The following is a 26,605-nucleotide window of genomic DNA, read 5'->3' as shown; positions in this document are numbered from 1 at the left end:
AAAGGGGAAAGAAGATAATTTGCATTTATGTGTCACATACTGGGTATGAATGGTTCTTCATTCAATTTTTACATCATCTTCATTTTATCAATGCTGAAACTGAAAATAGAGGAAGTTAGAAGACTTGTCATTCTACGCTGCCTCCAAGTGATCTGTTGAGGTCCATATCCAGTCTGGCTGCCTTCAAAGTCCAGGCTGCCACCATGGTGTGCTGCTTGCTATTAGCAGCTGGCTTTTGCTGAGCTGGTATCTTACGCCTGGCACAGCACCAAAAGTAATAAATTCTGTTATCTCCTGTAATTTTGTCATAATTCTCCAGGTAGGTAGTACTATCCTCACTGTACAGGTGTGAAAACTGAGGCCCAGAAAGGATAAGAGCCTCGCCCAGTTCACAGAGTCAGTAAGTGATAGTGGCTGGCATTGTGTTGTTTCCCACACGTCTCTGCTCTCTGCTCTCTGGGACAGGATAGGACTGCACTTCCTCACCCTTGATCTCATTCCTAGCTTTGGTCAATGTCATGAGGAAAGAAGTGATGTGTGTCACTTCTAGGCAAAAGCTCTAAGAGCAAGACTGAAATAAATCTGCTGCATTCACTTTGCCCTGCATGGCAATTATTGAAACTTGGGGCAAGAACTGCCTTTTTCAGCCTGGTGCTTGAGAGAGGATAACATAGAGTGAAGCCCCCAGCCTCTCTGCAGTAGGCAGGTAGTGCAAGGAGAGGGATCCTGAACTTTATAAGCCACTTATATGTTGAGATTATTTGTTAGCTCAGCATCATCCAGCCCACCCTGACTGATACAGGTTGGGACAGGCTGTCTGTCTTCCAAGTCCAATTTCATGATCACCATCTTGTACTTCTATTAATGCCTTCTGAACTCGATGATACCGAGAGGGTATAAAAGAACTAAACGTCTGCTTTTTCCTTTTCAGTTGCTCAAAATAATGCTCCCAGTTTTTGCCCTTCCATTGTTCTGCCTTCCCTCACAGAGAAAGGTAAGTTCATTGTCTTTTTGATATCTCGGATGAGAGCACTGCCTCATTCATCTTCTTTCTCCTCTTCCCTCTTGCCTTTGTACAGTAGTTGGTAGCTTGCACATCACTCTTATTAATTCCAGCTCCTATGAATTAGACACATGTATAAGGAGGGTGAGTGCCAGCAACATGCCCGCTTTGCAGATAAGAAAACTGACTCATGGAAATGAAATGATTTGTGAAAATAATGTGGCTGATTGAAGCAAAGTAAGACTTAAGTCAGGTTCTCCCAGTTTTCATTTTAAGGATTATTTTGCCCTATTGAGTAATGACTAGACACACACAATCCGGAGGCAATGTCAAGAATGGTGTTATTTATGGCCAAAAAGGGAAAGAAGTCAGCTCCTTATTAGTGCAAAATAGTTGGTGCTTACAGTTTTCGGCCACACTGGGCAGCACAGTGACATCTAACAATGAAACACTGGCCCTGAGTCCAGGAGCCCAGGTGCCCGGGAGCCCGGTAGCATCGCCTGGACCCAGGCTGCCCTTGCTCCTGCACATCCCACTGACCCTCCTCAAAACATGCTGTATTTAGCATGAAGCAGCAGGAAGTGCAGAGAGGTGGGGTGCAGTGGGGACATCTGGATGTTCTAGATGGGGGTAAAGTGGAAGGGTCACTACAGCACGGGCCTTACTGCACCGTCCCCTTTTCTGCTTCCCTTTGTCAGGAAATGAGAGGCTCAGCCTGGGCTCTAGACACTGCTCAGCCAACAGGCCAAGCAACGTTAATTCCTGTCCTGTGACATGATGTCTAAGGGACCCTAGACATCTGTCATTATGGCCATGATGGCCCTGGCTGGAGAGACAGAATATAGCTCATGTAGGAGGAAATTATTTAAAACCAGGGCTATTGGCTAAAAGTATAAAAATGTCTTTTACTCATATATGTTATTAGTTTCCCTCAGTCAGTTAAAATAGCTAACTTTGGAGAACACATTATATATAAAGTTTTGAGCCTTCTATAGAAACTGTGTATGCTTAGTACTTTGCATTCATCACAGATATTAGCTTCCTGAAATGCTGCGAGGTTGGTGTTGTTATTGCCATGTCACAGAAGGTGGAATAGGGCTTAGAGACAGATTAAGTTGCCCAAGACCAAACAGATAATACATGTCCTAGCCAGATTTTGGTCAAAATTGATTTTGAATTTTATCAAGTTAATGTACAAACACAGTTGAAATAATCAAAAAGTCCCAAAAGATTTATGGTTTAAAAAGCAAAACAGGCCGGGCGCAGTGGCTCACACCTGTAATCTCAGCACTTTGGGAGGCTGAGGTGGGTGGATCATGAGGTCTGGAGTTCGAGACCAGCCTGACTAATATGGTGAAACCTCGTCTCTACTAAAAATACAAAAATAAGCCAGGTGTGGTGGCAATGCGCCTGTAGTCCCAGCTACTCGGGAGGCTGAGGCAGAAGAATCGCTTGAACCCGGGAGGCAGAGGTTGCAGTAAGCCAAGATCACACTGTACTCCAGCCTGAGCAACAGAGCCTCTGTCTCAAAAAAAAAAAAAAAAAAACCTAATGAATTCTCTCTGTCATCTCTACTCATCTGCCACTCCCACTCCTAGTAGCCCCAACTTTCAACTCCTTTAACTACTTTTTTAACTTTTTTTCTCATCCTGTCCCCTGTGTTTCTAAGTTACAGTTGGCCCTCTGTATGTGGGTTCCATAGCCATGTATTCAATGACACATAGATCAAAAATAATCAGAAAATAAAATTCCAAAGAATTCTATAAAGCAAAACTTGAATTTGCTGTGTGTCAAGTACTACATTGAATCCATACAGACAAAGCTGTGTGTAGGCATTGCATTAGATAGTTTAAGTAATCTAGAGATGATTAAAGTATACAGAGGATGTGTGTGAGTTATACGCAAATGCTACACCGTTCTGTTTAAGAGGCTTGAGCACCTGTGAATTTTGGTAGCCATGGGTGGGAGGGGTCCTGGAACCAGTTACCTGTGGAATCCCACTGTTCCTTGATTTGTCAACTTCAGAAGTGACTGTTCACTTCTTGCCTTGATAGAGACTTAGCTCTCTGTCTCTTTTATCACCTCTTTTACAATTTTCCTCCTTTATCCACAAAATATATTAATATCGAGATTTGGGGTTGAAACAAGAGTAAATCATTATTATGGCCATGTAAATATGGTTCACCACAGAGCCATGTTACAATTGTCAAGATTTTCAGGTATCCTCCTGTCACACACAATCCCTGTTGTACCCCTGCCATCTGCAGCACCTGCTTCCTGCTCACCAAAGCCCTGGAGAGCTGCAGGTCTTGTAGGTGCTTCCTTCTGTAGGCACTGGGGCACTGCTTGTGCCACTCTGGCGAGTCAGTTAACATGCCTCCATCTCCCATTCTTCACTTAACGGCGTTTGAAGTCCCTCATCTGCTGTCTGCTCCTTGCGTTTCCTTTTTACCTTGTTCTTTTTTTGTTATCTTTGTGGGTTTAGATGCTTATTTTCCTTTACTTCATTTTGTAGGGGATTGTGGAGGGAGAGAGGATAAAGGGCAGTATTTAATTCAAAACAATACTATAGTATTTTTTCAAAACTGTTGAATGTTTAATGAAAATTCATTTTGTCTTCAGCACTGTGCTAAGCATTTAAACTTCATATGAACCTCAAGAGATAGGTCCTATTATAATATTTGTTAGCTGTAGAAAGTTCAAACAATGCAGAAATATAGAACGAAAATCACAGTTATTTAGAAGTTACCTGTGTCAGTTAATTCATGTGTTTATTTTTTCAATCTTTTTAGGCTCTCTGGTCTGATATCATTGTAATCTCTATTTATAATGTTGCATTTTTCGGTTGTTTTTACCTAATATTGTATTATATATGTATCTCCAAATTGTTACATATCTCTCTAAATCATGCATTCATGTAGGCATGTGTATATGTACTCACTCATTCACTGAGTCTTCTATGTTCCTACTCGCATGATGCTCACCTCCTAGTGATGAACAACAAACAAGCAAGGATATTGTTCACAGAGATAGCTGTCCTGTTATTCCACCAGTTCACTAGTCTATTTCTTTATTTTTGGTCATTTAATTGTTTATTATTCTTCATCATTATAAAAATAGCAAAATGAACTACTTGGTACTTAAAATTTCCTCCAGAAGTCCAGGTTATTTCCTGGGATAAGATTCACCAAAGTGGAATTATTGGGCTTGAGAAATTTACATTTTAAGACCCTAGATTTTTGTTGCCAAATTAGTCTCAAACAGTTGTTGCTAGTTGCATACTTACCAGAAATAAATTAAAGTGCTTTTTTGCTTTTGATATACTTGTGATCCTTAAGTTTTATCACTAAAAAATTATTTATTAAATTTATAGATAAAGAGTGCTTCTATGTCAAATACTGTTGTTAAAGGTGCATAAACCAAAGCATAACTTCTCTGGGTGATTTTACAATGCTTCCACTCTGTTTTTGCTAAACATTTATGTTACTGACATGTGAATTACCTACAAAAGAAGAAAAAAGGATGGAGCATTGAGCATGTCCTTTCACAATACACACAGCCTATGGGTCTGAGTAGATATTTCCAAGGTGGAATGAGATGTCACAGTGCTTGTAAGTGTTAACAAGTATGACTTAAAAGCATAGAAATGTCAGAGCCAACATCCTATCTGTGTGTTAAAGTTCCCAAATTGGAACTAAGAATTTTGGCATGTTCCTTTGATGTGAATCAGAGGGAGGGGATAATTCTGCCTTCAGGGTGTAGAAATATCATTGTGTCATTCTGACATGAATTGTGAGGGTGTGTCTATATGTGTATGTGTACGTGTACAGGCAGGTATGCACTGTGTGTATGTAAAATGCTCATCTTTATGTACTTTCTATTCAGGGAGAAAAGGAAATATTTCTTAAATATCTGTAAGTCATGTAATATTCACAAGAAATTTAAGTTTGTAGCGTGGGCTGTTTTTCAAGTAAGGAAACTGAAATTAAATGACTGAGCTGGGATTTGAACCCACATCTGTATGGACCCTTTCAGAGTTAGATAAGATTACTTGGTTGAGTTTCTGAAATAGATTAGCAAAGATGAGCTTTTGAGTCTAGACTTGTCTGGAGACCTAATCTCTTGACTTCATTTCTTTTATGCGCGCACTCGCGAGTGTGTGTGTGTGTGTGTGTGTGTGTGTGTGTATAAGCTGCCCATTCAAAGTCTACTTCAAAGAAAGAATTTTTTGCATATGCAAACCCTTCTCTTTGGAAAGACTTTCTAAAACTCACCTGCCTGCTGAACTCCTGGTGCCTTCAAACCAGCTAGTGTGTTAGAAACTTTCCCTAGAGCAACAGAAACCCAGTGTTTAGAGCAGCCCTTATCACATAGTATGTACTCAAGACAGGTCCATGAGATTTCAGAAGTCTCCTCCATCTGCACACCATCCCCACTGACCAGTCAGGGGAGCAGAATTCTTTCTTTGAAGTAGACTTTGAATGGGTAGCTTATACATACACACACACACCCACACACACAGACACACACACTAAATGAAGCTAAGCAATTAGATCTCCAGACAAGTCTATACTCAAAAGTCCATCTGCACAGTGGAATTGTTGATTGAGGGCACTGCATGTGTGGAAGCATAGGGACATGCATCAGTAAGGCTCAGGCAGGGCCATGCAAGTAGCTCAGTGTTGCAGGACCAGCAGGTACAGAAGAGGACAGGGTCCAAAGTGTAAAGTGCATTGGATACTGCAGATCCTTGCAGGGCTTGAAGCAGTGGAACAATGGTCTTTAAAACTATGTAAAGGCTTTGACTTTGCACTATCATGAGAGTGCTTTGGTGGATGACAAGCTAGATTTTGAGAAAGTGTGGACAATTATATCATCTGTGTATAGTGTACAGTTGTACTCTCTTTGGAGAAAAATTGTTTTACAAAACAGGTGAAATAGCAAAGATACCATTTTCTTCATAAGACAAATGTACATTGCATCTTAAAAGGCTCACACCAACCAAGCCAGCAAGGCTGCCACAGGTTAGCTTGAGTTATCTTCTCGAGTGTTGGAGCCTGCCTGTGTGATCATCGCACCCCTCCCCTGCTTCCCAAATGTGGGTTCTCCTAAGGGTTTATTCCCAAGACAACTGGCATTCAGCTTGCATTCCGTATTTCAGCAACTTTTCTCTTAGGTGTGTGTATTAGTTCATTTTCGTGCTGCTGATCAAGACATACCAGAGACTGGGCAGTTTACAGAAGAAAGAGGTTTAATTGGATTCACAGCTCCATGTGGCTGGGGAGGCCTCACAATCATGGCAGAAGGCGAGGAGGAACAAGTCACATCTTACGTGGATGGCAGCAGGCAGAGAGCGTGTGCAGGAAAACTCCTGTTTTTAAAAGCCGTCAGATATCCTGAGACTTATTCACTATCATGAGAACAGCACAGGCAAGACCTGCCCCCATGATTCAGTCATCTCCCACCGGGTCCCTCCCACAACGTGTGGGAATTATGGGAGCTACAAGGTGAGATTTGGGTAGGACACAGAGCCAAACCATATCAAGGTGCTACTGAATTAAATTTACTATTTAGATTGAAAGCTAGGGAAAACATAGAATATTTATTTAGGATTTTGTCCTCTCCATTCTATGTGTGTTTCACATGAGTACTTCAACATACCATTGGGAAAATGCTCTTGCCCTTGACTTTGAGCCCTTTTGAGCAGTGGGTGCAGCGCAGGTTGCTGCTGGCAGAGCGGACTGTGAAAAAGGCTACAGCTGAGAGGTGCGAGGTGGAGCGAGGAGAGATGTCTCGTTACGGTTTGTTCTGCTCAGCTTTCCAGCACCTCTCTCCTGACCTCATCCTGGAGCTCAGTGAGAAGGACAAAGCCTGAATTCAGGACAGATGGAAACAGCAGTGGCTGCCCCAGCAGCTTTTGAACCATGCAATGAAAGGGAATCAACTTTGTCTACTTGGCCTCCGTCCTGTGCCTTTGCCTGCGCCCGTGGGTTGATGGAATTCACTTGATCTTTTCTGCAAATGTTTTTCATTAAGCTGGAAACAGAGTCCTGTGATCCTAAAAAATGTCAGCACCGGCAGGAAGCATGTACACCATCTAAGTGAGGAAGCAGTACGACATCACGGTGCAGCACTTCGGCTTTGAGGTCCATCTGGCCAGATTTCACAGCCTCTTGATGCCCCTGCTTGCCCCTGTAAGATGAAAATAATGGTGAAATATAAGCAATATCAGTCCAGCAGGATTTGTTGAAGGGCAAATAAAGTATAATGCTCAGCATGGAATTTGCTGTAGAGCAGGTGTTCAAGAAACATCAGCAATAATTCTCAAGTCCAAACCGCTTTACAGAGGAGGAAACTGAGGCAGAGGGAGTATAACTTCCCCACATGACAACCAGTTAAAGCTGAGCTATACAATTATATATATGTACATATCCACACAGACATATATACAGTCACACACACACTTTTTATGGATAACTGTTATTAAGGGAAAGAGTTTGCTAATAGCTCTATCATCTTTTGCTCTTATTTTTAGTTGACATATAATAATTTTACATATTTATGAGATACAGAGTGATATCTTAATACATGTATACAATGCATAATGATCAGACTAGGGCAATCAGCATATCCATCGCCTCAAATATTTGTCATTTCTTTGTGTTGGGAACATTCCAAACCCTCTCTTCTAGAGTTTTCAAAATATACACTAATTGTTAGCCGTCCTCCCACTGCAGTGTTACACAACCATAGGAATCATTCTTCCCATCCCCCTGGAACTGCATACCCTTAACTAACCTCCCTGTCTCCTCCCCCTCCTCTGAACTTCCCAACCTCTAATGACCACATACAATCATATATTTTAAAAATTCCTATTCATGGAATGACTAAATCACCATGAGCCAGTCACCATGCTAAATGCTTTCTATATTTTAGTCTTCACAACTGCCCTACAAGGTGTGCACAACTGTGTCCATTTTCTAGATTTGGAGGCTAAGGCTCAAAGAGGCCCAAACTCACATAACCAGTACTTTGCAGAACTGAAATTTATACTCAACCCAGATCTAAACTCAGAGTTTCCCCACTGAAGATAGTGGCTGTCGCTGCTCCAGTTCCCAAGGAATCAGACTCTGAGATGAAGTTTAGTAGGAAGGCCAATTTTTTTTTTAAGCAAAAAATTAATTCTACCAACAGGGGTGTTAGGAGGCAAGAGAAGGCCCAGGACTGGGCTGAGGGGGAAGCTGAACCTTAGTGTTGTGTCAGTAGAGGCCTCGGCTGGCCCTTTAGGGATGCTGAAGCTGGGATGACCTTTAAAATTGTTATGGCCTCACACTGGTCACTCATTACTATGAGCTGCTCTGAGTGGGGCGTGACCTCCAGCCGAGAGAGTCCTGGAAGGGGGCTGATGGTGGTCTGCGTCAGCAGCACCCACCACTGCTAATGTAGAGCCCTGCTGTCCTAGAGGGAGTCAGGGACCCCGCAGCACCCTCCATGGTGGCTTTGCACTCTAATAATCCAGCCTGGGCCATGTCTGAGGGTGGAATGGGTGCCTTAAACACAGGCACACTTTCTTACTACTGTAGGCACTGGGCTGATGGCGTGTTAAAGACACAAAAGACTGATTCTTCATCCCTTTGGTCCTTGGGCCAGAAGGCCCAGGTGAGTGGTCACTGGTTCCAAAATTGTTTAAGGTTGTATAAAGCTTAAATGTCCTGTCGAAATATGCACAGAGCTTATGCATGCGTGCGCACACCCACACACACGCACATGCCATTTTGAGGAAGCTTACAGTGCATACCCTGTCTCTGTTTCATCAGAAAAGTTGTCCAGGGATAGGTTTTATATCCCAGGGGCCAGCAAGACATGACCGGTTAGCACACCCTGTTTCTTCACTTCGGTTGAGAGTGCCAAACGAATCATGTAGTTAGCAGCTGCAACACTCAGCACGCGGGTGCCTCCTCTCCCAAGCTGGGATGCACATCTGCCAGGGACTGTGCTGCCTGGGTGACTGTAATTGCTATGATTTGCAAGGCTGAGTGTGGTGTGGGCACAGCCTCACATCTGGCAGCCCCCTGGACCTCTTCTCTGTCTCTCTGAGACCGAGAGATTGAGAAGTAGAAAGAAACAGCTGGCAAGCTGGTGCTGCAATGTTGGTAGGTCTTAAGAAACTGAGAAAGGTGAGGAAACTGGTTCTCAGCTCCCTTCCTTTCTGGAAGGCTTCACTTCTCTCCACGGGTGCAGGAGGGAGCCACTAGCCAATGGAGAAGTGCTGGGTTTAAGACTCAGTTATGGTTTCCTCTGCCTTGGCTGCCTTTCCCCTTTGTTCATTGCTTATTCATTCAGCAAGCAGTTGGTGGGTACCTACTTTGTACCAGGCACTAAGCACTGGGGCTACAGCTGTAAATGAGCAACATGAATGTGTCAGAAGATGCACCATAGGCTCCCTCTTTGGGAGTGTTTGTGTGTGTATGTGTAAACTCTGTGCATATTTGGATAGGAAATTTAGGTTTTATACAAGCATTAAACAATTTGGAGTCAGTGCCTGCTCACCTGGGCCTTCTGGCCCAAGGACCAAAAAGCATGATGAAGAATCATTTCTGTGTGGCCTTAATGTGCTCCATCAGTTTGATAGAAAGCTATAGTATTAGGTTGCTGCAAAAGTTATTGCGGTCTTTGCCATTGAAAGTAATGGGAAAATTGCAATTACTTTTGCACCCACCTACTAGGAAGAAGACAGTGCTCCTGGGTTGGTGCGGGAGAGCCTGCATAGTGTTTCACAGCACGCATTCCACCCTCAGACGTGTCCCACATTGGACTAAAGTGTATAGACTGTGGAGGGTGCTGTGGGGTCTCTCACACTCCCTTTAGGATGGAAGGGCTCTACCCCAGTGGCTGTGGGTGCTGCTGGCAGAGAGACCACTGTCAGCCCTGTTCTGGAAAAAGATCACACCTCTAGAAGGTTTGTTCCTCCTCTGCTCTGAGCCCCAGGTCACTTCCTCCAAGGAATTGCTGACCACCGCATCCAGAGTAGCTCCCTTCTGCACTCTCCACCCTTTCACCCTGCTGTACTGCCTCTGGGAACTATCGCTGTGAACTGTTGTCATTTGTGTGCTTGTTGAGTATTGCTTGCCCTCTCTGGAATGGGAGCTGCAGGAGGACAGGGACTTTATCTGTCTCATTTACTGCGACATTCTCAGCACCTGTGGGAGTCAGTGTTCAGTAAATATTTACCGAATGAATGAATGGATTTTTCTTGCTTGCTTGTTAGATTTTGGGCTCCCAGAGGGCAGATAATTTTGTAATTCATGGTTGGGTTCTTCACACTTAGCAAAATGTCCAGTATAGAGTAGATGCTCAATATTATTTTATTTATAGTTATTTGGTTTTAAATAATAGATATAAGTCTCCACTTTGACCTAGGTCAGTATTTAAAGGTAAAAGTGATCGATTAATGTGTGTTGAAGAAATGAATGAATAGCAGAATGAACAAATGAATGAATGGTGAGGGTGGTCATGGAGTATTGAAAGCCATATGGGAAATGAGTTTGGGCAGCCAGGTTTTGAACCCTTCCTTTGGCACTCCTTAAGTATGTGACCTTCGCTAGTTTAAAGAATCTTTCTGCGTTTCAGTTGTCTCACCTGTAAAATGAAGGTGATTATACCTACTTCAAAGAGGTTGTTTTTAAGCTTAAAAGAGATATTATACATAAAATTGCTGTACTTAGTTCTCAGTAAAGGTTGGCAGTGGTGGCATGGCTGGGTTAGGCCATGCACTACCAGTTCTAATGGGGTCCTTTCACAGGTAATCTTTGTAAATGTTACCCCTGCAGTTGTGCTATGCACAATCTGTGCAGCTGTACATAGTGAGTCTGGGAGGCACTTGACAAATGTTTGCTGAATGATTATGTCTTAAACCCTTGCTAGATCTCAGAGTCTTCAAAGATGGAGAAAATGTATGGATTTTCTACAGTAACTTTCTCCTGTACAGGGTCAGTTCTGTACCTGGTCCATCAAAAATTTGCTTAATTATATTTAAAGGATATAGAGCCAGGAACAAAATATGCCAACAGAAAATCTACCATTTGGGTTTGGTTATTTAGCCTTTAGCTTTAAATATTTTCTTCGAAATATCCTTCTTAGCTATGGAAGAGATCCTTCAGCCTGGAATCAGTCAGAAACCATGTAAACAAAAATGACCTCAATCAAAACTGTGAGGCAGAGGGAGCTGGCATTTGGTACCACCCTGTCTTCCTCTCGCTCTACATCTCCTCTGTGCCCACTCTGGGGAACTCCTGACTACATGCTCTTAAGCCATGCTTCTCATCTAGAATGACAATCCCACTGTGATGAAAAAGTGTTTTTTCTTTCCTTCTCACCCCTGAACAGTTGTCTTGAACAGGCAACTGTTAAGAATAGAAAGACCTTGTTTACTTATTGTTTTATTTTCTGGTGTCGTCCTGGAGCCTCTTGAACCAAATGGAATTAACAAAGTTATTGACACTAAGGTGAAAATATCGATATTTTAATATCTTTTTCTCCGGGTTGTTCACTGTTTAACAAGTGGGTAAACCAGTTCTATTCTGAGAGCAGAGATGCAGAACTTTTGCCAAACACGTGGGGGAAATATTTTAGGCAGGTTGCCTGTCCTGGGACCCCTCAGACCCTTCTACATAGCTAACGGTGAATTAGACCATCCCTGAGTTCAACCCACTAGAAGATGTCCTTAGTTTAATGACTTATAATAATTTTAATCACTAATTAAAAATAGTGATAGTATATTACAAGTGGCTAGTGCTACACAGAGTTTTTTTTAAATGATCCTGTAGTCATGCATTCATTTATTCTCCCTTACTGTTGAGTGTGCTGAATTCCCTGACCTCCTGAAGGAACTCAGTTTGACTTATTACAGAAGCATCCACCTCTTCTCCCCAGAGTGTAAAGTCCAGGAGGTGAGAGGAACCCAGCTTAAGAGGATGGAGTGAGGGCTTCAGTATGAATGGGGTACCTGGTGTCATGGGAAGGTGAGATGGGGAAAGAGGAGAGAAGGGGCTGGGTCAGATGGTGGAAAGTATTGGTTATCCTGCTGTGATGGAGTAAGATTGAGGTAATGAGCTCCCTGTCACTGGAGTATTCAAATATGTTGAAGGTTCTCTTGTTGTATGAAGGGTTGGCTTAAATGTCTTTTAAATTTCCCTTTAAAGTTTGTAATTCTTAGCATTGGCTCAGTTATGCCGTAGCGTGTGATTTTTTTCACTTCTTCTTTTGTGATCGCTCACCCACAGGCAAGCAGAAGGAGCTGGGCAAAAGCAGAAGCTGGGAAGCACAGAGCCTGGTGCTGGGCAGATCTCAGTCTCCCTTCTAATTCTATTCCTACTCTATGAATAACCTAGGGAAAGTCACTGCACTGCTCTGAGCCCCAGTTTCTTTAAGGTAGAATTCACCATGTTGCCTATTACCTACAAGTTGAAATTTGGGTAAAGTCCTGTGTGTAACATGCTTAGCCTACTACCCACCACATATAGCAAGTGCTTGATAAATGGAACGTGCAGCAGCCGCTCCTGCTCCTGCAGAGATCAGCACAGGTCTCTAATGCGGGGCAAGGGTGTTGCCTTGGGAGTCTGTGTTCAAGGCAGCTGTGTGAGCTTCGGCAAGTTCCCACAGTTCACCCATGCCCTTGTTCTGCACCCCAAGGGAGGCCTCCATGGTGCTGGAACCACTTTGCTTAGCTCAGATTGGTTGTTCACATGCATTTGTGCCTCAGAATTTCTAAAGTTTTGCCCAGGCACCCAGCATCATGAATGAGACCCCATGAAAGAAAAGAGTTCAGATGCTCTTAGGAGACCCAATTCTTGTACTCTCTCCATGTAGCTTTTGTGATTGGGGAAGTTGGTGGGGATGTCCACTTGTTGGGAGTCAAACTTTTTAGAGAGAAATCAGATTCACTCTAAGCCTTTGAAATTTCATTAGGAATTTTGCTGGGGATGAACTTAGTACTTGTCATGAGGACATAGAAAGAATATAGATCCAAGTCTGGTTTCATGTGTATGACTTTTTCTTAGTTAGAAATTTCCCTAGAAGCGTCTTTGAAGTTAGCAGCATTAAAGATGATTACTCACTAACACACAAGCTCATAAACTGAACAGATGCTGGGCCATTAAAGACGTCTTTGGAAACTTCTGCCTGCAATGAGAAGCCACAGGGAACCGCTTTATGAGGCTGCAGCGGAGTCATACGGAGGAGGTGGCAGCTGTGGGGCAGTGGGGATTGAGAGGGAGTAGTTTGGATGAAATCCCTGGCAGTTTGGCTCACCGGTCACGAGTTGTGATCTTGGCCATATTATGTAGCACCTCTGAGCCTCAGTTCAGCCCTCTGCATGATGGTAATTAAGGCCTGGGATGATGTGGTTATTTAATTCTTGCAGTGTAAATAAAAGTGTTTTATAAACTAGAACACACCATGTAGAGGTGAGATTTTATTAAATCGGCTTCCCATTATTTGCTTCCTATGTGACTAATCTATTAACTAATTGACTCAATAATTATTTATGGAGGTTTTGTAGTATGTGAATAATAATAGTCTTAATCTTTACAGAGATATAAATTAGCACTCTATTGCTCCTTTATTAGTTAACTTAATTCATTCAATACATATTTATGGATTAGGGCAGTTTATGAAAAAAATAGTACTATTGTTCCTGTATAGCACATAGTGAACACTTAGTAAATGCAAACTACAACTACATTACTTTTTCTATTAATATTTTTTTGCTTGCTATTATAGGTCTTGGAGAATCAGTGAAACTGAAGCACAGTCTTTGATCTCAAGGAGCTCATGATATAACAGGGAGGTTTAAAAATAAGCAAATGCAATGCAGTTCATTAGTGGAACAGTAAACATATCTAGGCATTTAGAGGAGAAGAAGTAGGCATTTAGAGGCGATGGTGGCGGAGGAGGCAGCTGTAGAAGGGGATTTCAGAGTGGATTATCTGAGCTGGGTTTTGAGGGATGATATAAATTTATCCTATAAATAAACTGACTTAACTTTGTAAGCCAATAGTGCTGCTCACACTAATTGTGTACAAAGTCATGCAACACAGAGTGTGTTGACAGACCACCAGGTGTGAGAGTGGGGTGGTAGGAAGCAGACTAATGAGAAATGAAATTGGAGAGGTAGGCAAGAGGGCAGGAGATAGATTTCAAGGAAACTCAGGCACTGTGTTTTTTGTTTATTTGTTTGCTACAAACCTAGATGGAGTGTGTTTGCCACAGGGAGAATATTCACTTATAATCTGAAATTTATACTTAAAATGATATTTATTCAGACTTTCCTTATGTAGTGTCCTTTCTAGATGAACATTTAGTCCACATGAGCACCAATCAAGGACAAGACTTGGGGTTTTGAGTTGGGCAGCGCCATGGCTGGTGGTGCCAGTTCCAAGATAAAGAATGTAAGAGGGGAACCAGTGGAAGAGTGTGGTTGTGGGTGGCAGTGAGATTATGTGTTCAGTTTTCAACATGCTGAGCTTAGAGGACATCTGCTTGGAGGTGTCCAGTAAGCACTGAATATATAAGCATGGCGCTTGGACAGAGGGTCTAGCCTGGTTGTGTTTGTTGATCATTAGCATGTCAGTGGTATTTGAAGTTGTGGGGATATGAGGACACCCATGGAGAATGTCAGATGTAAAGAGTAAGGGTCAAGGGCAGTCCTCTGAGGAGAGGAGGAGACTCTAGGAAGAGCAACTGGAGACAGGGGAGGCATACTGGTGGCATTTGCTATCATGAAACCCAGGCCAGGGAGATGTGATTCACCACTTCAAGGAAAATGGAGACTGGAAATGTCCATTGGGTTAGTCATGAAGAGTCCTTTGAAAATTCAGTGGATTAGCTGGGTGCGGTGGCTCACGCCTGTAATCCTAGCACTTTAGGAGGCCGAGAAGGGCGGATCACAAGGTCAGGAGATCAAGACCATCCTGGCTAACATGGTGAAATCCTGTCTCTACTAAAAATATTTTTAAAATATTAGCCGGACATGGTGGTGGGCACCTGTGGTCTTAGCTACTCAGGAGGCTGAGGCAGGAGACTGTCATGAACCCAGGAGGCGGAGCTGGCAGTGAGCCGAGGTTGTGCCACTGCACTCCAGCCTGGGCGACAGAGCAAGATTCTGTCTCAAAAAAAAAAAAAGAAAGAAAGAAAATTCAGTGGAGTAAAGAGGAAGGAAACTCAATAGTAGTGATTTGAGGAAGTAGAAACTACAAACTTTTCCCAAGCATCTTGGCTACGAAAAGTCAGATAAGAAGACTGACAGCTAAAGAAAAAAAAAAATTGTGGAACATTAGCTGGTAATCATGTTTCAGTCACAGCCTACTTGTGACAATGAATTAAAAACAGTATGCTCCACCGTATATATCACATTTTGCCTATAGTTTTTAGGGAAATGGGTCACTTGAAACCCAGACCATGAGATGAGAAACTTTGGGTTAAAGTGTTGTTCTTATGAGGGGGATATTTCAGCATGTTTTTATGCAAAAAGTAAAGTGTCGGGGCCGAGGGACACACTAAAGATATAGGAAGAATGGGAGTGGGGCTGGGTTGGGGGTAATTGGTAGATGGAGGCCTCTGAAGGCGTGAGGAAGAATGAGCTCTAGAGCACAGATGGAAGGATTGACTTGCAACAGACACCCTTCTTCTGTATTAGGAGAAATCAAGAGGGAAAGATGCAGTGGCTTATAGAGGGGGTGAAGGGGAAGGAAGCTGAAGGAAATATTGACAGACAGCCCCTCTTTGCTCTGGGAGGCCAGAAGTCAGGCACTGGCTGAGAGCAGAAGGGGATGGATGAGGTCTAGGCCTGAGAGTGGCAAGCACTGAAAACAGTGGCTACAAGGAATGGAAGAGAGGGGACCAATTGATCAAACTGTGCTAGGGATCAGTTGAAGCTGAAGGTCCACAAGTTGTAAAGGCACCTGTGTGTTCAGCTGTGGCCATGGGAAATTTCTTTGGCCATGCTCAGCAGACTGAGACAAGCTGCAGGGAAAGACAGCCCATCGGGTTAGTCCCATTGGGAGGAAGAGAACTGAGGACATTGCTCAAAGGGAAGTTGAGATAATGGACCAATGGGAGGTCTTGGTTGGATGATGAGGCAGTGAGGATGGATACCATGGAGTGAGTGAGAGAATAGAAATCACAGTGAAATTAAAGAGCTGGTGTGAGTGGGCTAAAGTGTGAATGTGCTGGAAAGAAAGAAAACTGTGGTCCATATCAGCAAGTGCTGCTTAGGAAAACTACAATTTAAATGGTGATGAAATTCATTGCCATGGCAGGGTTTAGGGTATGATCATGGAGGCAATTGGTTGTAATGGGGTGGAAATGAAGGTCTCTGGTATCGAAGCAGACAAGAAACTGAGACCAGAGTTTCAAATGGGCCCCTGCTCTCCCTAAGATGATGAAACCACTCAGGATTTTAGCAGGATTTGGAGTGGCAATGGACTTGAGGAGTATGGGAGAATCACCAGGCATTCTCAGTTAAGGATTGTGATAAGGACTGGAAGTTTTCATTGTCAGAGGGTTGGGATGCCAGGAACCAGGACTGTGGCCCAGAGTGAAGGAGGGGACATTGCAGTCATGGTGAGGACCCTGGTTTCTGGGACACAGGAGGCTGGGGAAGGATGAGACAGGTTCAAGGGGTAGCAGTGCAACAACGTGGGTTGGTTTCAGAGAGAAGGGCGAGCAGTAGTCTGGACCAGAGTGAGAAAGACCAAGATGGTGCAGAGAGGACAGGTGGGCTGGCATTCTGCTTTTTGACTCGGGGAAGGTATGTAGTTACCGCCCTTTCATCCTATCAAATAAGAATAATTTAAAAAAAAACTAGAATCTATTCTCCTCATTATTTTGCAAAAGGACATTCATTTCCCCAGTTAGGAAGGACCACTATCAGCAGGTCATAAAATTACAATATTTTGCCTTCCAGATGACATCCCTTATATTGCTCCTTATTCCTGAAAAAAGCATACAAACTCCTTGTCAAGCTGCCTGTAGGATTTTTGGTTCCCAGGTGTGGACTCCCCACCCACTGAGGTGCATAACGACTGGGTTCATTCTGTGTCTCATATCTGCCTTCTGGGTCAGAGGTCAGAAAACTGCAGCCTGCAGCCTGCAGCCTGTTTTTGTATAGCCTAGGAGTGAAGAATAGTCCTATCACATTTTTAAAGGGGTGCAAAAAAAATAGAAGAATATTCAGCTGGGAACAAATGTGGCTGGTGAGGCCTACAATATTTACTATCTAGCTCTTTACAGAAGGAGTTCACTGACCCCTGTCCTGAAGGCTTGCATCTTCTCTGTCCTTCCTTCCGTGTCCCTCAATCATTTATGTGGGTCTTTTCTGGTCCTTCTGGGTCACACAACCAGACCTACATCCCCCTGTGGGACCATCTTGATGTGACAGCATTTCTTTCCAGGAAGATGAGGGGGTAGCAACTGTAACATCACTATTATTAATATTCACTCTTAATATTAAATTTTGGTTGAAAAAGCCCTGTTTTACAAGTGACGGCAAGAATGCCATCATGCATTCAACAATGCAGACAGTGGCGAGAGCTCAGGCTCTGCAAGTTGATGTATGGGAGGTCAAATCCTTAACAAATGTTAGTGAGTATGGCTGTGCCAAGCAGTTTGCAGGCATTGCATGGCTCCATTCAGCCTTGAGCCTGTGCCCAGAGCTTCCTGATTTATCATGCCATGGCACACACAGGGGATGTTGACAACGGCATGACTCATTGGGGTAAGCAGATGGGAAGATGGGACCAACCCTAGCTTCTTCCACCCCTTGCCCTCGCACAGGCTGGAAGGATCAGTAGCAAACTGTGACTCTTGCTGTATAAGAAGCTCTGCTTTACAGTTCAGGTGGTAAAACTGTTCCTGTTCACAAATTAAAACAAAAGACCAATAATTGAGACTTAGAGTATAATTTACTCCAAGTCACAGAGCTGGCAGGAGGCAGAGCTGGGATCTGGCCAGGCAGAGTGTCCCAGAGGGGTCCTTCCTTAAAATGTGCAATGCCACCTCTTAGAACAGGAGTGACCAGAAGAGCCACATCGGACAGCTGCATGTAGATGCAAGGCGACAACACATAGAGCACATCTCATTCTGTCTGCCCCGCTTCGTACAGGAGATACTTCAACCCTGTGAGCCATTTGAATATGTGCATGCGATAGGGTGGGAAGTATCAGTATAATGAGCATTTTATGCTGGAGAGCGGCACTGTGGCGGAGCAGGCCCTCTGTGAATCAGTGAGTGGATGCTCTCACCGAGTGCACACTCATTCTGTTACTTGGCTGCAGCTGCCATAACGAAGTACCATGAACTGAGTAGCTTCAACAACAGACATCATTTTCCCAGAGCTCTGGAGGCTGCAAGTCTGGGATCAAAGTGTAGACAAGGTTGATTCCTTCCAAGATCCCTGTGGGAAGGATCTGTCCCCAGCCTCTCCCCTTGGCTTGTAGGTGGCACCCTCTCCTTGCACCTCTTCACTCCATCTTCCCTCTGTGCAAGTGTCTCTGTCAAAATTTCCCTTTTTAATAAGGACACCAGACCACCATTGGATTAAGGCCTACTCTAAATGAACTCATTTTAACTTGATTATGTCTGTTAAGAGTCTATCCCAAATAAGGTCACATCCTGAGGACCTAGGGGTTAGGACTGCAATGTATGAAATTTGGGTTGACACAGTTCAACCCATGACACCGACTGTCACTCCTCTGCTAAGCTCTGAGTTGCAGAGTTAAAGATGAAAGTGTGCTCACTGAAGAGCTCAAAAGTAGGTATTTAGAGGCTGAATGGAGAGGTCCGGATGTCTGGGTATTTTTCTAGGGTGTGAATGTTAAAAGAGGCCCAGGGGTATCTGCTGCAAGTGTAAAGAATTTCTCCTGGAGAAATGCTGAACCAACCAGCAGCTCTCCTCCCATTTTCATTCTGCAGATAATCACAAAATTACAAGGGTGTCTTTATTTCGTCTTCTTTTCCTTCTGTTATCAGAGGAACATCTGGTCTTTGATAAATGCTGTTAAGGACAAACATAGGTCACTATGTCGTGGTTCTCACTGAAATGATGGTCTCTGGTGAGAAAGCAGGATGTCTCAATGTGGTCTCCGTCCGATGATGACGACAGGCTGAGATGTGCACTGGGCTCTTCCTTCCAGCAAGTGCCCTGTGGCCGTACAGACCTCCAAGGCAGCTTTCAGTCGCTTCTATTCTGCATATCACAGGGATCATGAAGGTTTTCTGGGGCCTGAAAGGCTTTTCCTGCCTGAAAGTTTCAGAATGTCATGGTTTACCCCAGCCAGCCTGTGCAGGTGTGGAAACCGCCTCTTCTATTTCCCAGCTATTCCATATTCAGAAGCAATCACTTGATGAGTACTGAGGAGCTGAGAGAAATTCCTCTTGGTTTTGATTGCGAGAAGAAGGGTGACGATCCTGAAGGCTTTTGGATGCCTTGGAGCTTAGACTCACTGTTATCTTTATCCTTGATGAGTCCTAAGAAAGTCATGTGATCTTTTTATATAATCAATGGGATGGGTCTGTGATTATTTGAACTTTGGAGAGCGTGTCAGGCATTTGCTACTGTTTGACATTTCTGCCCTTGGATCTGATACAAAAATGCTTGCTTGGAGGCACTTTCCACCTGTTTTTCAAATGAGAAAGGCAATGGCCGGAGCAGAAGCTCACCTGTGGTTAGCCGCCAGCGAGTGGCAGACCTCTGCCTGCAGGGTACATGTAGCCCCACAGTGATGTGTAATTATTTTTGGCAATTTTTTATGTAAATTATTTTATTTCTTCCATGATGATTTAGTGGGACTATCTTTAAACCAGTACAAATATTTCATAAATAATATCTGGCCAATTTCTAAGCAATTAATTTGTTGCTCAATAAGCCACTTCACATCTTTCAGCAAGAAACACATTAAATTTGAATAGCAAAGACATTACACAATAAATTCAGACACAATTAAAATTTGCTTTAAATGTTTCTTTGGGGAAGAGGACATCACGCTTCTACTCAATGAAGAGAAACCTTTTTACAGTCCGAGGTCTTTTACTTTGTTTTAACACCTACTATGCCATGAACTCGCAGGGAATAGGTTCCAGCAGCTCTGGCCCTTCCCACTGGTTCTCACAGTGTGCTTCTCTGGGTGGAGCAAGCTGGCGTTTCACTTGAGCCCAGGTACCTTTCTCTTCGGCTTCTTTTTCTGATCATTTTCCTTCATGTTTTCAGGAAGCTATCTTGACTCCCAGAATGCTTAATGTATTCAATACTCACATTAATTCTGTTGTCAAGAATCATGCCCTTGTTCGTTTGCAACAGTGCCAGCAGTACACTGGGGAACACTGTTAAACTCTTCTAGTTTTGCCATGAGAACTCCTGTGGGACATTCCTTTTTAAACAGTGCCCATTCCCTTGATGTCTACAATATCACCTTTCTTACAGACTCACATATACCTGGCCAAATGAACAACTCCATGTTTTCCGAAAGGCCTGGAGAACATACCGGGTGCCTCTCCTCTTTCCCTTTGTGTTTGTCATTTTGGCGAATTACTGGAAGATGGTGGTTCCAGCTGAAAGGCTTTTTGGCAGTTTTTAACAGCTGAAAACAAACCTTGAAATAAACATTTTCTCCTTTCATGTCTGGGAAGGAAGAAATTAAAAAACAAAGAGAAGAAAGGAAGTAAAGAAGGAAGGAGGGAGAAAGTGAAGGAGGGAAGAAAGGAGAATTAAAAATGATTCTCTATATATCAGTGCAAAATTTCAAATACATTCTAGCATAACTTGTTTTCTGCTTAGTATCCATTAAAAAAGGGAATCATTGTGGAATGATTAAATCAATCAAATGAACGTATCCATCCCTCAGATACTTTTTTTGTGTGTGTGGTGAGAACATTTGCAACTGATTCTCTTAGTAGTTTTGAAATGTGCAATATGGGCCGGGCGCGGTGGCTCAAGCCTGTAATCCCAGCACTGTGGGAGGCCGAGACGGGCGGATCACGAGGTCAGGAGATCGAGACCATCCTGGCTAACACAGTGAAACCCCGTCTCTACTAAACAAAATACAAAAAACTAGCCGGGCGAGGTGGCGGGCGCCTGTAGTCCCAGCTACTCGGGAGGCTGAGGCAGGAGAATGGCGTAAACCCGGGAGGTGGAGCTTGCAGTGAGCTGAGATCTGGCCACCGCACTCCAGCCTGGGCGACAGAGCAAGACTCCATCTCAAAAAAAAAAAAAAAAAAAAAAGAAATGTGCAATATGTTAACTATGGTCACTGTGCTGTGCGATAGATCTCAAAAAAGTATTCTTCTGCATCATATACACATATCATAACCTCATATTATACCCCATAAATATGTATAATTATAATTTGTCAGTTAAAATAAAAATTAAGCTTTAAAAAAGGGGATACAGTGCTTTCTAGAAAGGAATAGAAGTGCCTCCATGTCACCCAGAGGCCCGCCCGTGCAGAGGCTGAAGCCGTGCTGCCTCCAGGTTGTGGGGTGGCCCAAGCTGCCCCCATCACCTCCTGCCTCTTTGCTGCCCCTATCATCCCTCCCAGACCCTTCCTTCTCCTCTGCCCCTGTCCCCCAGCAGCTCTGTTTTGCAGGGGGATATCACCACATAGGGCTGTCCTGGGTGCAAATACTGACTTGCTGCCTTTCAGCTGTTTGGTCTTGGGCAAAGTCAGTGGCCCTCTGTGAACCTCACTTTTCTCTCCTATAAAATAGGGTTAGGACTGTTCATCTCAATGGAGTGCCATTAGATGGAACCAAATAATCTTTACATGACTTTTCAAGCACTTCCAGCCTGCTAAACAGACAGTAGCATTCATTGCTAGTCTATCTGGTAATAGAGGGAAAAGGCTGTGTGACCTTGATGAGTCTTTCTTCCTTCAGGGCCACTGTTGCTCTTCTGCCCATGGAAGGGGTAGGGCCTCTTACTTCCAAGGGCATATATTCTCCTCCAAGGTCTTAGGGCCTGCTGGTGAGCTACTCATGCTCACTGAAAGAGTCACCAAGACCTTTAACCACCATGCTGTGGGGCTGGATAAGGGCTGGGAAGGTGCCTATTAGCTGCTGGGAATGAGGGCTGATCTGGCAATACCACCTCAATGAGGAGGTCCAAGACTATAGCACAGCAGAAGAAAAGCACAGTCCCTGTGCCCTGCTGGTAGGAACTCAGCTGAGTTCTGCCCTGTGACCTGGGGCTACGTTTATAACCTTGGGGGTGCCTCTGTAACCCTGGGGGTACATCTGTGACCTTGAATGATGCCTCTGTAACCTTAGGTGGTGTGTCTATGATCTGGGGGAGTATCCTGTGGTCTTTCCTCCAGTGCCTCAGTGTCCCCCTCTGTTATGAAGATCAATGTGAGTTAATATAAGTAACTGAAATTACATAGTAAATCGATATTGTTTTCACTTCTGATTGTGTGTTGTGTTTGGTGAGTGGGTGAGAGTAGAGGGCACCCAGGACGACCCTGTAAAAGTGGAGGGTTGCAATGCAGCTGGAGTGACCGACCCTGCCAACCACAGGTCGGCCTGGTACCCTGGAGGACCATAAGTGGTGAGTGCCGTGACCAAATGCGGATGTTAGAATGGTTATCCCAGCACCAGCATGAGAATGGCCTGAGCAGACTGGGACTCATGATCAGGAGGCCCTTTTTTGGAGCCTATGTGGTAACTGCGGTGAAACTGATGAGGCCAGAACCAGGTAGAAAAGAAAAAGATAGTTCCCAGAGGGGCTGAGCACGTAGACTCCACTGGGAGGAGGCAGCAAGGGTGATAGGGTTTCTGGATTGGACAATGGAGCGAGTGGTGGAAACATTCCCTGAGGAAAGAAAGAACACAGTGCAGGAGTGAAAAGGAGCATTGGGGGACAGTAATGGCTTCATTTTGGGACATGCTAAGCTCATGAAACCTTGAAACGCTGATGTTTATAGATGTTGCTGCAATTCAGCAGCAAGTTTCCCGCGAAAACTGAGGCCGTGCCCATGGCACCCGCAGGCACACTACACAGGAGGTGAGAGACTGTGGAGGCCCTCCTGGGCAGGAAGCAAGCTGCCCTGGGACAGGGGGACAGGGGGACAGTGCGGCGAGGGGAGGAGGGGTCAGATGGAAGTCAGGAGTGAGATATTTGGTGGGGACATCACTGGCAGTAGTTTGGGCTCCCATGCCCCTTAAAGAACACCCCTGGTACTTCCATCCAGGCTGAGAGCCCCGTCATTTTGAAATGACGGTGTCCTGGGCCGGGCGCGGTGGCTCAAGCCTGTAATCCCAGCACTTTGGGAGGCCGAGACGGGCGGATCACGAGGTCAGGAGATCGGACCATCCTGGCTAACACGGTGAAACCCCGTCTCTACTAAAAAATACAAAAAACTAGCCCGGCGAGGTGGCGGGCGCCTGTAGTCCCAGCTACTCGGGAGGCTGAGGCAGGAGAATGGCGGGAACCCGGGAGGCGGAGCTTGCAGTGAGCTGAGATCTGGCCACTGCACTCCAGCCTGGGCGACAGAGCGAGACTCCGTCTCAAAAAAAAAAAAAAAAAATGAAATGACGGTGTCCAAACCGCATCAGGAACCAAGTAGCTTGACCCAGAGATGGTGAGGGTGGCTGTGTTTGCTGAGTATTTCCCCTGGGCAGCAGCTTGCATCTAGTAACTCATTCATTTGTGGTTATGACCCTAGAAGAGACGGTCTCTTAATATCCCCATTTTACAGATGAGGAAACTGAGGTTCAGAGAAGGGGAGTGGTTTGCCCAAAGTCACACAGCATGATCTGGCTGCTTTACTGTGTCTCATTTTTGACATACACTCATAGCCGATTGTTAGTGTCAGCTGCTGGGTGTATTCAACTCTTCTCTGGTTTCTGGCAATATAAGGGGACCCCGACGTTATTCTCTAAGCAGCGTTGGCTCCCAGGGAGGTGTGCAGAGGACTGTGTGGTCTCATACCACTAGGGAGCATGCCAGTGAGCACGGAGGGGCATCTCTTCTTACCAGGCAGGACAGTCACTCTGCAGGAACCAACCTGTCTGGCTTTCCCCTTGGCTCACCTCTCCCTCCTACTCCATCTGCTCCCTGCTCTGGAGGAAAAGGACTCCTGTCCTGGGGCCTGGATCCCAGGGCCTCAGAGCAAAGGTGCTGATGGATTAATTTACCCTACAGAGGCAATGGTCCATGTGTCATCTACTGAGAGACGTTATGCTTATTAGAGATCATGAACAAGGGCAATACGTAACCCAAAGATCTTTAAGATTAGAGTTGCTCAGAGTAGTTAAGGGACTTGCCTGAGGACACACATGTCAGGTTGAGTGAGGTGTAGAACTCAGAACTGTCTCTTCACTAGCCTAAGCTGTGTCTCCAGCAACCATGGCCAAAACAAAACCAAAACCAAAAAGGATGTCTTGGAGACCACAGACATTTTCAAACTTGGATGTGTGTCAGAATCACCAGGAAAGTGAATAGACTACAGAGGCCCAGGCTCTTTGACGTGAAAACTGGGCCTGGACTTTGGAATTTTTGTCACATTTCTCAAGAGAATCTGATGCTCACCCAAGTTTGAGAACTATGATGGACGGTAAGAATCATCTTGTTTTGGCTTCTTAGACTGTTTTTCCAGGCTGCCACCTTTGGCTGTCAGGTACAGTCCTGAAGTGTCAAAGGAGGCCTGTAAACAGTTGTTGAATGAATACACAATTGAAAGAACAAATATACACAGCTGACTTAGTTAATATCACAGGTTCCCAAACTACAGCCCTGTGGAGGCATATACTTGCTAGACCAGAATGTAGTTTTGGTCCTGTTTTCAAAGTAACCACGCAACAAAGAGCCTATTAATATTATGAATAGTCAGGTTTATTTTGATATTAGTAGAAAAGTCGGTAGATTTGAACAGGAAAAAATAGATAGATAAATAATTTAAAAGATGAAATGTTAATTTTTTAGTTGTAGGTTTTTTGAATCATGATTTCAATTTTGAATTTTTTAATGTGATTTGGCCTGTGGTTTAAAAATGTATATTAGAATGGGCCATAACCTGTAGTTGGTTGGAATCTCAGAAAACCTGGCATGTTTTAAAGTTTGAGAATTTTATTTTGGCCATTTTCGTGTTAATTTTTTTTAAGTAAACTCCTGTCACCCAGGGAGATATTTGTTGGAATGTTGACTGGAAGTTGGCTGTCTGGTGTTTTGTTGTTTCAGTTTGGGATGATTTATTTTTTATTGCAAGAGTTTAGTAAAGCAGGCAGAGTTTAAAAGACAGAGCCTTTTTAATTTAGGCCTTTAAAATTATGTATTTTATTTTTATGCTAAATCTGAAATGTCATGGGACTGGAGTGGAGCTGGAAGGAGGAGTAAGACCAGGCGAAGGGGAAGGAGAGACGGGGATGGAAGAAAACGCAAGAGTTGACTTTGTACGTTTTTTTATGTGTTTTTAATTCTTTTCTTTAAGTTTATGGAGTCCTTTTGTTTCCATTGAGTATGTAGATCAATTAGTTTGGAGATTTTTTACAAGGCTTTTGTTGTGCCCATTAAAGTCTTTAATTTTTCTTGGGCCAAATATTGTTATATAGACCAAAAATATAGCCAGATAGACAAACAAAAACTAGAATTAGACCAGATTGAGTATTTTAGTGGATGTAGAGTTTTAGTGTTAGCTTCATTTTTGGAGAACTCAAGTCTAAATTATATTTGGGACTCTACCCCGATCAGGATTTGTTTTAGGATGGAACTCAAACTTATAATTTTAGACAAGGATAGAACTTTATAATTTTAGACTATAAAAACAGGACTTGAGTTTATAATTTTTATGATGGAATTAAAGACAATTAAAGGCATAGGCACATATTAATGAGGTATTTACTGGAAAGATGTCTAATTTAGAAGTTTTTTTTTTTTTTTTTTTTTTTTTTTTTTTTTTTATTAAGGAAAGTAGTGTCAAGGGAGCCTGAAGTATTGTGACAGAGAACTAGGAATCTTCTAGTCGAATCTTTAGACAAAGCAGTCTAGGTGGCCACTCCGGGTCAGTAAAGGGGCCCATACCCCACTAAGAGGATAGAATGTCTTGAACCAGTTTTGTCTCACCCACATCTGTGAGTTTTATTGATGGTGAATTTAGCAAGGTGTCCTGTTAGAAAATATAAACACATAACTAAATAGCTTTTCTCTATGTCAACAATAACCATTTTGAAAATATAAGGGAATAATACCACATTCTATTTTTAATGGCATCAAATATTAAGTATGATATTAAATAACATTCAAATTAAAAATTTTTCTCTCAAATTAGTGTTTAACTTTGAGATCATGCCAAGTAACAACCCAACGAAGTTTTCTCGAACATTGAAATGGTAAATTTTATCCAAAAGAATGAATATCCGAGGAGATATTTTACAAAACAAAATAATGTGGAGAGACTTTCACCATTTGATGGTAAAATACAGAGTGACTATGGTTTAAGCAGGATGGGGGTAGAGCCAGGATCTGCAAAGAGATTTATGGAAAAGGAGAAACACCCACCAAAACAAATTCACTTACAGATAAGTACTTACGATGCAATAAGCATGCATTTTGAATTA

General features: G+C 43.5%; 1 protein-coding gene and 1 pseudogene across 1 annotated transcript in view; one reads left to right on the top strand and one right to left on the bottom strand.

Annotated features, from left to right (window-relative positions):
* Nucleotides 1–26,605, top strand: part of TG (thyroglobulin) — a 272,792-nt gene that overhangs the window by 116,676 nt on the left and 129,511 nt on the right. Inside the window, exon 35 of the mRNA XM_011938150.1 lies at nucleotides 932–994. Coding sequence (XP_011793540.1) covers nucleotides 932–994 — 63 coding nt within the window. The remainder of the gene's footprint in view (nucleotides 1–931; nucleotides 995–26,605) is intronic.
* Nucleotides 20,108–21,430, bottom strand: LOC105509052 (annotated as a pseudogene).

The sequence above is a fragment of the Colobus angolensis genome, unplaced genomic scaffold, assembly GCF_000951035.1.
Source record: "Colobus angolensis palliatus isolate OR3802 unplaced genomic scaffold, Cang.pa_1.0 Scaffold17, whole genome shotgun sequence".
Lineage (NCBI taxonomy): Eukaryota > Metazoa > Chordata > Mammalia > Primates > Cercopithecidae > Colobus > Colobus angolensis.
This window is presented reverse-complemented; position numbering and strand designations above follow the sequence as displayed.